We start from the raw sequence: 13,666 nt of genomic DNA, 5'->3' as shown, positions 1-13,666 counted from the left end.
CATATTGAAGGAGAAAAGAATTTCATCTGGGGTTAATAGTATACGTTTAAGTTTGTGGGTGAACTTCAGTATCGCCCAAGAGGTAAGAGCTGTTATTTTATCTTGGCACCATCACTGCTAGATCTAGATGGAGATGATAGAAGAAACTATACATGACAGTTTCTATGAATATAAGTTCATTTATTTTGTTAACACAAATAGGATCGACAAACAGCTATGTTTTAAAAGAGCAAGCCTGTGTTTATTCTACATATGAGAGGCTGGCGGCGAGAGATGGCTTTACTGTGTCATTCTAGCAAAGGAAGAAGAGAGCTGCATCTGAGAAGCCTGCCTTGGTTAAAAAGAACTGTCTCCCTCAAACTCACTTTCAAGCTATACATCAATCTTCAATATAATTATGTTTGACAGAATATAAGCTCTTGGCAGTTAACTTGTTTACAATAAATGCTTAGTTTGGGTACATGGACTGTATTTCAGTCCTACAAATATCAAACACAAACCTACAACAGTCCCATTATGGAGCTGAGAATTATTTTGCTATAAATCTTTTTATTGGGGGGCCAAGGGAATTACTTTGCAGCTTGTTTCCCACTAACCACTTGGAACAGTGTGAAAAAAGAGGTACATTTATGCTCTGACCCTGCACTAATTGGAATCCTATACATTTCCATAGGAGAATGTTCAGTATCAATCCTGAACATGCAGGTCAGCCCCCAGTTCTGCCATGGTGGCAAAAAATACACATGAAACAAAACGGTTCTTACTAAAGCCATTGCATTTTCCTACAGTTCTTTTTCTTCTCAAAGTTTCTTGGGAACTAATGACCATTTGTAACAGTGTTGGCCGACTTTCAACGGTAAGCCCCAGTTTTGGGGGAGTTTATAAGTTAGCTGTAAAAACGTGCTTAAGGCTCAAACTTGCCATATGAATGAGGCTGTAAATAGAGGTAGTTTTGCTGAATATTACCTAGAGATTCATTTGAGAAGGAAAAAAGTCAGGATCACCTTATTTACCCTTGTAAAGTGGCTTTACCTGGGTATTAAAAGTGTAATAACTTCCTATTCAGAGAATAATTTGCTCGTCTTATACTCCCTCGATACTAAAGGGTGTGGGGTGTTCTAATACCACATTTCCCAAATCTAAAGGACAACATCTTGTCCGAATGGAGCCTCTAGGAATGCTTCTCTCCTGACAGGCACCTTCACTCACATTCTGAATACCTTCTGGTTTTCAGATGAAGACAATTTATCATTCAAGGTTTCTTTAGTGCTTTCTAATTTCCCACTTAACATGTAATTAGATTACTACAATAACTCAACTTTAACATAGTATTAATACATCAAAAAGATCATATTAAGGATCACAGTTTATTTTCCAAAATAATACTGAAAAATTCAGTCACGTAATGACTTAAGATTCCAATTTCTTTCTTTCTAGTCAATGTTACAATTACAGGTGACAAAAAATTTAAAACGTGTTTGTCTCTCAGCTTCTAATGAAGAAGAGCAGCAACTGATTTATAAGTTTCAACTGTCATGCAAAATGGTTTTATTAAAAAATTTTACCACAGGGCTTTCTTGTATACAGGGGAGAGAGACAGAAAAGAAAAATATTTCCACTGCATTATCAGCCTCACAGAACTTCCTTGTTAATACCAAAGCACTAGTTTGCAATGTGAACTAATGGAAAATTGTTAAATTCACCTAAAATAACCACTCCTTTTTTTAAACTAAAGAAGCCCTTTTAAAACCTTGACTATTTAATTGCTGTTTACTTGCGGAAGAGGGACATGGAGAAGGTGATCATATGAAAAAAAAAAAAAAAAACCAAAACACTTTTTTTTAATTGTACAACAAAAATTCCCTCCAAGGCAAAAAGACATTATGCCAAGTTCCACCCAGAATTAATGTTTAGGTTTAAATTACAAAGTCCAGAAGAAACGGAACCACTAATAGACCCTTAAAGCTCATGGTCTTCATCAACACTGTTAGGTTATGTAAATGTTAAAACTGAAAACCCTTTGCTGACAAAAGCATTTTAATGAAGGCGCTATTAACTAGACTCTATGGATTAAAAAACTTTTTTAAAAAAGCTTTTTTGGGGCTGTTTGATATACATCCCACTCTAAAAGGGATGATAAATGCTCGGGAGAGTTCTGAAATTATGAGACCTCCATCAGGAGGATGTACTGCTTATCTTGTTTCTTTCATTTTGTCACCTCAGGAAGGTTTTTAAATATTAAACCCAAGAAACTCAGCGACAGATGAAAGAAATATTCCCCTCTAAGTCTGTCAACTGAGTAAAACCTGGAGCTCTGACTACTCTGATGGCCAACATTATTTGCAGTTTTAGTATCCCCACCACACACGGGGGGTAACCCGAGTTATCCCCACCTCAGGTATCCCCACCCTGAGCCAGGGTTCCAGGGTGAACTCCACCATCACCACCTAGGTTTCTACAGGAGCTCACAGTTTCTATGAATAGAGTAACAAACACAGCCCAGAATGAGGGGAAACGAGCCTGATTCTTGGCTGCTGCCTGGCAGTTCATTCGGAGTTGCTGAAAGCGTAGCTCTGTGGAATGAGAGCTGGAGTCTCAGCAACGTTAAGGACATCGATTTCGTGATTCAGAGGACTGCAGGTCAAAGCAAAAGCCTCTGCAATTCGGTGACAGTCAAGTGAGTACACCTCAGGTGATGTGACCACAGAGCAACTCAGGTTACTCCCATGTGTGCTGAGAAGAAATGAGGGTGCTCACTATTCGGCCTCCACTCTCTCTCTCCCCTTCAGCCTGGTTTGGACTTTGGGAAGAGGAAGAACAGCAGGCCTAGGAACCACACCTAACCCTTACTTGGCTGGGCTTTGTAACAAGAGGAACATTCATTACTTCTGATTTCCATTTACAGAGACAAAAAAAAGGAGGGGGAGAGTAGTTCTGCCTCAGGTAGAATTTAAGAAAATGGGATTTTCCTGGTCAAACTGTGTATGAAGACAAAGTCAATGGTCATTTGTAATGTCTCCTGGACAACCACTTCCCATGGGCTCCTCTCTGAACTTCTCAGGGAAGAATGAGAGCCAAATGGTCTCTCCCGAAAACAGATTTTAGCTAATAAACACAACAAAGTAAGCGAAAAGCACTTCAGTTTTTCTGCATCTTCTCCAAGACTAAAAATTTGTACATTGTGTGACAGGTCCACCTCATTTTTCTTAATGATGTTTTTATTATTCTTTCACTCAATTAAAGCAGAAATGGATATTGCATCTTCTGACTGTATAATTGTTATTGTAATCTGTTTTCGATCACTGCTTGGGAAATGGGTCCAAAACAACATAAACTCTCCACTGCCTCGGAAGACAAGTCATTTTCTTTTACTACGACACTTAAAGAGACATTTATCATGCTGCTCTGTTAGCATCTTTGGATTATGACAAAAGAAAGTTCTTGTTCTGTTAACCCTCAAAAAATAGTATTTCAAAAATGCTATTACTATTTTAAGTGTTTTGATATGAATGCATCTTCTCAGTAAACTATTAAATGTATCAATGTTGCCTTTCCTTATATGTAATAATAATTGAAACAAATGCAATAAAAGTACTCAATTTTAATATAGGACATAATTGGGAAACCTAAAAATACAGTTATTTTTACTTTATGTCTTTGGTCCTTTAGTCCTTTGGTCCTTTCCCAGGAGGCTTGGGCATTGTATTCCATCAAATTTGCTCTCTTTGCAAAGAAAATATTTTCTTGTGTTTAAAAAAAAAAAATCAGTCACAATCAGTTATGAAGGAACTGATACACTTGCTTTCCAGCCAAATGCAAAAACATGTAAAAGGTACTTTTTAAAGAAAGAAAAAGATATATGTGGTTAACATGATGAAATTCAAGCTGTTTCTACAACAAATGCCTGCAAATCACCTCTGTCAGATCTTAGTACTTTGAAAAGCATTTGCTCTAACTAGAGTCTCTTATTTTATATATTACATACATAAATATCTGTGTAAGTCTTCTGTCAAATAAACAAAAGAAAGACACTGAGCTGCTGTGCACATTTCAGTAACCGTGCAACCATCAGTGGGCACCAGTTACCCTGGTTTTGAAATGGATCCCTTTTGATAAATAGTAGCTTGCAGTGCTTCCCCTTTTTTGATCTTTGTTGTTATTTTACAGTTTAATAACCAACTGTGCTACGATAGAACTCCATTCCAATGATAAGGCTACTAGATAAGAGCAGAACTGAATTTGCCCACACACTATTAATGAGTAATAGTACCAGGAGCAACTAAAATTGAAATACATTTCCCCAGAAGGTTTTCCTGTCCTATATGTCATAACCATTAATAAAGAAGATGCTTACTATAAGACTGACATAGTTTGCTGATAACTTTATTGCAAGTTTCAAATACTCAAAATTTCTCTTAATGCTTTGATCTGCATTTTAGGCATGTGTCAAACTAATAACCATAACATCCACTTGTTTAAGTTAAAGGACATCAATTAAAAGGGGGAAAAAATGCATGCCATAAATCCTGTTGTCATAATTATATATCTAAAGCACACTTGTTCCATATTATGTCTTTTTATCTAGTTTTTTAAAAATCTGAAATAAGGAAAACTTTTAATTGAGCAGCAAAAGATACGCAAGTTGTAGAATGCAATTTCTGATGTAGCCTTTCATAATTATACTGATTTTACCACAATTCTTAAATCACTTGCTACTAAGAAGCAAAATAATTCTGTTAATTGAAACAAATATATATAGCTAGAGTTCCATAATTTTGAAAACTCCACTATGGAACATTTTTACAAAAATACTATAGCATGTTATGCTTACGGGGCTTGTTTCTACGTAAAAGAAGAAAAATAATGTTTGGTTGATTGCTAACAATAAAGAGGAACGGAAAATAGCACACTATAGTGGCTACAACTGTGCATTTTTCCAACTCTGTAAGTCCTCAACTGGTTTTTGTTTTAGTCATACCTCAGTTCCACTCGGGGCATCTACTTTGACTTCGAAATATTTATCACATTACATTTAAGTAGTAGGATGATGAATCTTTTGTATATAAAAATCCATTTTTACCACAGACATTTTCAAAACCTCTATTGCATTTTAAAATAACAGGAATTCACAGCTCTCCTTACTGGCACCCTAAGTTAATGATGGAGAGCAGTGTTGATTGGTAGTGAAAAAAGACCCATACAATCAAAGTCAGTAGAGGCAAATCATTCATTTAAAAATTGCCACAAAGAAAAGAATAGAAACTAAAAGGCAAACTCTTTTTTTCATTTTTTTGAGCTAAGCATAAAGGTCTCCTACTTGAAATCATTTTAGGTTATTTCTCTTTTTTTTTCCAAAAAATAATGAGTTAAAATGTATGGGTTAGATCCAACATTTCACTGCTGTTCTTATTCTTGGGGAGTGGGGGAGACGGGGAACTTGCTGCCAAAGCTTCTGAAAAGAGAGTTTGGGCTGCTAATTTTTCGTTCACAAAATCTAAATTCCCCTTATGCATTCTCACACAACTCATGAAATAATATGAAACAGTATTATATCACTGCAAATTGAGACATTTTTATCAAAATAAAGAGTGATGATGCCAACATTTCATTTGTCATTTCCCACTTGTCACTTTTCACTGACAAACTGTTACACATACAACTTTTGTCAAATGCTCCATCTTTAAATATGTTCCAAAATGCCATTGTATCTAAGTATTCATGTAAGGAAGATAGTAAAAATTACTATGTTACCATATATTAGTTATATAGGTTTTTTAAAAGCCTACCGATAAAACAATATAAAGAATTCTTTATTAATTTACATGCTATGTAGGATAAAGTCTGGCTTTCTGAAATGAAACAAACTATGTACATATTTTACATACCTAATGTGGGATTCTTAGTCATAAGAAACATTTTAATGGTGAGAAATTTTATTCCAACAGAAACCTAAAAAGCTTTAAAAGATAAGTATAACCCAAGAAAATAATACTATTTGTAATTCATCTAGCCCTGTAAATTTAACATGTCTTTTTAAATATATACATATATGCTAATTCTATAATAAATACTTTTTAAAAAGAAAGAAAAATAAGAGTTTTAAATTATAATTACCAAACTTCACTGCTTACTACTTTGCCAGATATACCAAATAATTGTTGTGGTATTGCCTAGAATAAAACTGATTTCCCTATACTTAAAATGACTCAAATTCATATTCTTAGCTATCTAATAAATGATGATTAGTCTGTTTTCCCCTCTCTACAGAGACAGATTGGTTAAAACAAAATTCAAGAAAGAAAAGAAGAATTCAAACAGGATATCTCATATGTACAGACTTTGCTGGTTACAGCCCTCTGGGAAAGGGTGATATTGCTTATTTTCTGCAGGGGTTAAAAAACAGATGCCTTAAGGGACATCTGTGTAATTCACACACACACACACACACACACACACTACACTACAGATGATCTTGAGTATACAATGGTCAGTGGGTTTCTGCTGATGGAACATAAGGCTTCCAAACTTACTTGAAACATCAAATTATGCTCAGGACTTTGAGGGGCGGATACCCTATGTTCTGTTTAATGTGTATGTTCCATTGCATATATTTTTTTAACCAAGTATATCTTTATTTTAATAACAGGCCAAGAACTAAAAACACTTTAGAGAAGAGTTATTTTTCTACCTCAGCAAAACTACAGAGGACATGCTAGATTGTTGGATGACCCCAAAGCTTAAGTTCATTCTATTTAAAAGATCTTAAAACCTTAAAAAAAAAAGAAAAAAAAAGTGAGTGGGAGGGGAAAATACAATCTTTTATCTTTTTGAAGTAATGAGTACTTCCTACAAGTATTATGATATTCATCCTTGGAAATGGAGTTTTCTCCATTTTGCCCATGTTAACAATATATTTCTAAATTTTTAAGTATTATATAATCTCTATATACACCTATCTATACTTTCATATCTGCACTCCTTTCAAAAAGTTAAATGTCTCTCTACTGTCGCTGATATGGTGACTACACCTGACCCGAACTGCATTTCTTTTCATCTAAAAGGAAGTGTTCCACATGTAGACAATTAAACTAACTGTTGTTGTAGACAATGTTCAGTTTTAAATGAGGCCCTGACTAACAATCTTGATCACATTTGCTTCCCTATTTGAATACATCAGTGTGAACTGCATAATGATTTTTTTCCCCTTGCAACAAGACAGTTATGTTCTTGAAAGGGCTGCCTGGTAGCACAAATAGGTCTACTTCGGGTAGACTAGTTATAAGATAACTTCCACAGACAGTATGCCAACAAAATTAAATTGTTATTTATAAAACATAAATTATTTTTCAGAAATAAGCAAGTTTTTTTCAAAAAAAAAAAAAAAGCAAATCTCTCTAAAAGATATTTTCAATGTTTAAATATTTTTCCCTAAAATCTAGAACATTTAACACCAAAAAAATCATAAAAATTCATGGGAAAATGAAAAGTATCAAAAAGATTTCTGATGTTTAATGCCTCCTATCAGCAAATACACCATCTGGTATATTCAAGCGCTGTTCATTCAGTTTAAATAAAGCTGTCTGAAAGTTCTTCTTTAAGCCAAACATTAAAAAACGAAAATGCTTGTGTTAACAATGAATGAAACACAACAATTTATTGCTATTAAAGCACAACTGGCCAGCACCTTTCAGCAGTCCAGGAGAAAAGCAGAATGCCTTGCTTCCTCTGGAAACTTGATTGGCATCACTTTCATTTTATGCTGTAAGTTGCATGGCTGAAGCAAGCATTCCATATAACAGAACATTTTAGGTACTTATGCTAATAGTGTTAAAAAGGATCATCTGATTCTTATTTTCATCATCCTTAATAATCTCTTCTTTTCCTAATCTTCAAATAGATCTGTAAGTTTTAATCAACAATTTCACAAATATAAATTTCCTCACCATTAATCATCCTTTTTCAAAATCCTTATGGAGTGAATTACTAGCTGAGAGGGGACGCCAATTCTAGTAAGTGAATGTTACCCAGCAGGGATATAAAGCTGTCAACACCATCGTGCTCTTGCTAGCTCTAAACTCTCTCCTAGCCTTCATATGTTTTTTAAAGAGATATTAGCCTTTTTTTTTTTCCTAAGGACCTTCTATAAAAGCTGACTGACATACACATCTGAGCACTTACATTTTATTACATACATGCTTTAAAACACACTGCTCAGATAAGAGCAAAAACATCCTAGAAAGTGTTGGAAAGACAAAGCAAAACTGATCTAGTTTTTAATAGAGTCTTCTAAAGTTAACCACATAGTAAACAACACACTTTTAAGTCCCCTGTTAAAACACAACCTTAAAGACTGGTGACAGTGTATCTACCCTCTCTACTATTTAAATTCAGACACTAAAATAATGCCCCCTTTTTTATGAATACTTAGTTCTCATCAAAAAACACAGTAAATTCCCTCTACCTAAATAAGTGCAGTGATAGCAGAATTTACTACTGCAATCAATGCATTCAGAAATATATTTAAAATATATTTACCTCACTGCTTATCAAAAACAGTAAGATAAATTGCTATTTGATTAGACAACCCATTAACTTGATCTCCCTTATTTTTAAAAGAACAGCTTTTAAGAAAGAGGAACACTAAAGATTAACAAATATGTACTCCCAAATTTTTGGCTCCACTTTCAAGGCAAATTTTATTGTATCCATCTTTACACCATTGACAAGACTGCTATATATCTGAAAATGCTAATAAATGATAAAGAGCTATAAATACTTGCGTAGTTACCTATGCTTATTATATTGCTTTATAAAGAAAATTTAAACAAAAGAACATAGAATGGAAGAAATATAATCTATATTTACTCTATGTTCAAAAAAATCCTTTAATTATAAAAAAACTAACTAAAAATTTATTTTAAACATTTTTTAAAATTTAGAATGTGCATTTTTCAAAAGGCTTGGCTTTGCTCCAAACTATATATATACATGGTTAAAAGTTGCAAATAAAGTATTAACATCTTTAACATACATTTGGGAATTATATAAACTTAAACTCATAAAATAATTTTGTTAACATTCAACTAGAAATCTTTGTACTATGAAAATCTTATCTTCTAAGTTGTTATATTCTAAAGTTGTCTAAATTAATCTCTTTATAATTATGCTATATAGAGTAAAATCTTTCTTTTTTAAAAAATTTAAATTCCAGTAAACAACTTTAACCACTTTACTATCAGGTATTATAAACGATATGTATTGAGACAAAATAATGTCATCTTTATTTTCAACTTGGGAAGCAGCTAATAAGACCTCTGCTATTACTAAATTAAGTTAATAAGAGAAAGTGTCTAAGGCAGCTGGTTGAAACAAATCTATTATTCTTCACCAAGATAATAATTTTAGTTTATATTAAACATATAAGGGCTCAAATGTGAACTATATTCTCAACAAATTTGAAAAGCAATCACTATTTAACACTAAACATATCCCTGGTCAACAGAGCAAGGCACTTTCTTTCATAGTTCAACATGATACAGAAGGAGGGGGAAAAAAAACTTGTTTTAAGGAAGCACAATTATTAACAATTACATTCTAAAATGTTTACAGATTCCTTTCAATTTAGTGAATTGTATTAGATCTTCAGAAAGATACCAAAATTTTAAGTCCAAGCCTTTTCTGTCCACAAAGGCCACTTTGGAACACACTGTCTCCAAGGATTTCCAGAACTTTTTCAAATATTTTGAGCACTTAGCATACCTCATAATTGGTACCATCATACTCTCTATGAATTTTTATTTCTTATATGCATATACTAAATGATTATGCCAAAAGCCTGACATTATTTGCTCCAGTATCAGGACAAATTAATAAACCTCTCTTTTTAAAAGTGGGTCACAGAACTGTTAAGTTTTCTTTTGCCTCAATAAAGTATATTTTCAAGTCCCAAAAAGGGGAGATAAGGCAGAATCCATCACCAAATTTTTTAACTTACAACATTGAAAGGATGAATGCATCTCAAGTGAGATGATTAATATGAAAAACTGAGACAAACCATCCTGAGTATTTACCATGAAGAAATAGAAATAGCAAATAAGTAAAAGAAAAAACTATGATTTTATAAAACATATGTGTTTAACTCTTTAAAGGGAAATGAACATTTTTAGAGGTAACTATTTTGAAATACATACAAAACAGACTCTTATAACAAGGGGGTGGTAGCTTATCATTAAGGTTTGCCAAGGTTTTATATCATTTAAGGCAAGTTAATATAATTATATTAAATGGGCTATTGTTGAAATTAGAGAAAAAACATTAGAAGCAACAACAAAAAAAAAAAATTAAACTAGTGATTTATCCCAAACACACAGAAAACCTGCATGCCATGTAGAATTGTGGATTTTACATGTAAAAGACAACTAAGCAAATGGCATACAAACTCCAAAATATTTCAGTGTTTAAATTTCTCCCATATCTTTATTTTGTATGATTGCTTTTCCTGACCACTTTAAAAGAAAGTAGTTGCTTAAGTAGTAAAAACTACAAAAGATTTTCTTTAAATAAAATTATTAATAAATTCTTGGGAGGGGAAACTGCATGTAGTTGATAAGGCTACTTTCCTATTTTTATCTGTTGTCCTATAACAAAGTTACAAATGCATATGACTAAACTATAGACAACTGCAGCATTAAAGCTTCTAAGGGCCTGATGGATTCATGGTGATTCTTTATTTCCCACATTTCACGTGGCAGGAAATATTCCCAGTTGTTACTCATCTGTCTTGAAGTACTGTCCTCACTACAAAGTAACATCAACTCTCCTTGTCCCTGTACTCGCCTGAGCATTAACAACTATTTTATTCCCTAAAAGCGAACGCACGTGAACTTCATCCCTACAACAGACACTCTGAGGCAAGGCAAAAGAGTTAAATCACTAAAAAGCTCTCTAGGAAAATCTAGAAACAGTTAGCTGGCTGTGACATAAACCTGCCAACACCTCAGCACACAGTGGCAAAATGCCCAAAAAATGCCACCCTCTGGGTAAAAACCACTTTCTTGTTTTAACTCGAGATGAAGCTACCAGTTGCAGATGAGAGGCGACGGGGGCATTATTTGGCAACCTGGAATTCACTTCCTGTAATCCTACACCGCGACAGCGCCTAATCAACCTGAACCCTGACACCCAGGCCATTATCACTGGGCCGCGGGCTGCGCGCCTCCCTGCTTCGGGCTGTTACCTCCCACGGCCTTGGCCACGGCGCCGTTGGGCCTCCCGCGGGCTCCCATGGGGCTGCCGTTCTGCTCCAGCCGGGCCACCTTCACCGGGGGAGGCCCCTTGACGTCCGGGCTGCCGCTCCGCCGGTCGGGGCTGTCCCGCAGACACGGGCTCTCGCTCCGCCGCTCCATGCTGCTCCGACTCGGAGACAAAGTTCCCACCGGCAGGTCGCAATAAAACGCACAGGGACCTAGGGAGGGGGTGGGGGGAGGAAAGGGGGAGGGAGAAAAAAGAGGGAAAACCGCTCACACACGTGATAGACGTTCAGGCCAGTGGCAGAGCGCTGCACCACAGCCACACAAACTTCCTCCCACGCTGCCCGAGGGGCCCGAGCCGGGAAGCCGGTCCCAACCTTACACTGGGAGGCCCCCGGGAAGCCCAGCGCCTCGGTTCGGCACCTCTGCCCAGTCGCAGCTCCCCAGAAGTCAGCCCTCGGGGTTGCGGCCGGAGTTGGCACCCAGGGGAGCCTAGAAGTGGTCCATTCATTGGGACGGGGTTGGCATAAACCGTTCCTGGGTGCGACAGCCTAGCCCGTCCCGGGGTCAGGATTGTGGAATAAGTGAACTTCATAAAAAAGACGTTCCACCCACATGGGAAGGGAGTGGGGGCTGTGCGCAAGTCCATAACCGAATTAACCACCCGGTAAATGCGCTGTGAATAGCCAGGCAGGAGCCAAAGGCCGGGCGAAAGAACCCCTTGAATACCCGCTTTTTACCTATACAGAGCAAGTCCTGAGGTAAGCACACACCTGCATAAAATCAACCCTAATTCCACATTAATAAGCATCCGAAAACACTTGGAGGTATTTATCAGAATAACCTCCATCACAAAGGCGGGCGCTACAATCGTTATTATTTTGGAGCGTTCTTATCTTCATCTGATCCCGAGTGCTTTTTTAAAGCTCTTCAGTATAAAACACAAAAGCAAAAAGCATTTGAATTCTTAGTGCAAGAGCAGCCTTCATCCGCCCCAATTTTAACATCGCTCCAGAAAGTTTTCCTCTGGGTCACTAGGTTGGCAGTGCGCTCCCCACGGAAGCCGCAGGTCTCGACACCCCTGGATTGGGGGTGGGGGGCAGGGAAGGAGGGGAAACACCTGATGAAACGGCGCTCGCGTTGTCACTGACATCCGCAAGAAGCAGGACCCCGGCACCGTACTGCGTGCGCGCTGGGAATCCTGGTGGGCGCTCTCGCTGCGCGAGCAGCGTCGGCGCCACGGGTCAAGGAGACAAGGTGGAGGTGGCAGGGGGAGGTGAAAGGAAGGATGCGAGATGAAGACACAGAGCAGGAGGGCTGCGGACGAGGGTTCCGCCTGCATTCCCCGACTTCGCGGTCCGAGAGGCCGAGAGCGGCGGGGAGGGAACTTCGTTGGCCCTGGGCTTCCCCGAACTCCCGAGCGCAGCGCGGGAGCCCTCGCCCTACGTACTTACTGCTCACGGTCTGTCTGAAACTTGGCTGGCTGGGGCTCTGTCCATGGAGCAAAAGTAGAGAATCCAGGGTGGAAAGTTTCTGGTGCTTGGCTTTGCGGTGTTCTCCTAGTCTTCTTCCTCTTTACTCCTTTCCCTTCCCTCTTCCCCAGGTCCTAACGTTTAAGGTCCTGGGTCAGGGTGTCTTCTTCTGGTGCGGAGATGGTTGTTATGATGATGATGGGGGGAGGGAGGAGGGGGAGGAGGAGGAGAGGGAAAGGACTCCTCCAAAGGGACACCCGAGCGAGCGGGGGAGGGGACGGCGGAGGAGGGGGGAAGAGAAGGAGGCTGAAAGAGCCTTTTCACACCTTCGGGAAGGAGACCGGTTCTGGAGAGAAAGGGCTGAGAACCCGGAGGCGCCGGGCCGCGGCTGCCCGTTCGCAGGGCAGCTAGCTCGCGAGGAGGCGCGGCCAGAGCGGTGGGACCGGTGACACCAAGAGCCGAGAAGACGCAGGGACCCGGGACCGCGCGCGGGAGGAAACGCGGCGGCCGCCCAAGCTGTCACCTCCAGCCTCTCCCCTCTCGGCCGCTTCTGCCAGCAGCCAGAGCCGGACTCACTGACAAGCCGCAGAGAGAGACACACTGAGAGGGAGATGATTATTAGTTGCGTTGAGTCATCAGGCAAAGTGAGTCCTTTTGGGTTGTCCTCGGTTTCCGATTTCTCCCCCTCCCCCTTTCGGTCCCCAGATCTAGCGCCTTCAAAATAATAATTTGGGGTGGGGGTAGGGGAAGTCTCTGGATTATTTCGGGATGGGGGTGGGGGGGATGGATCTAAACCCAAGCCAGACTGGTCCACCGCAAGAAAAGAGGGGAGTGGGGGGCGGGGAGGAGGGCTGGGGAGGTTGCGGGGGGAGGGGGGCCCCGCCTGGCAGGAAATTAAACATCAATCAATCAATCGCTGTGAGCACGGCGACCCAACGGCGGCGG

The 13,666-nt window shown here is 38.6% G+C and overlaps 1 protein-coding gene across 2 annotated transcripts in view; it reads right to left on the bottom strand.

Annotated features, from left to right (window-relative positions):
• SATB2 (SATB homeobox 2) overlaps positions 1 to 13,666 on the bottom strand; it is a 211,497-nt gene that overhangs the window by 184,741 nt on the left and 13,090 nt on the right. The window contains exons 1-2 of one of the 2 annotated variants that reach the window (XM_011974554.1): positions 12,704 to 13,452; positions 11,237 to 11,464 (exon numbers count right to left, since the gene is read on the bottom strand). In XM_011974554.1, the coding sequence (XP_011829944.1) occupies positions 11,237 to 11,405 (169 nt within the window). In that variant the 5' untranslated portion in view covers positions 11,406 to 11,464; positions 12,704 to 13,452. Of the gene's footprint in view, positions 1 to 11,236; positions 11,465 to 12,703; positions 13,453 to 13,666 lie in introns of those variants that run through there. The other variant, XM_011974555.1, reaches the window with a different exon arrangement.

This window comes from Mandrillus leucophaeus, unplaced genomic scaffold (genome assembly GCF_000951045.1).
Source record: "Mandrillus leucophaeus isolate KB7577 unplaced genomic scaffold, Mleu.le_1.0 Scaffold146, whole genome shotgun sequence".
NCBI lineage: Eukaryota > Metazoa > Chordata > Mammalia > Primates > Cercopithecidae > Mandrillus > Mandrillus leucophaeus.
This window is presented reverse-complemented; position numbering and strand designations above follow the sequence as displayed.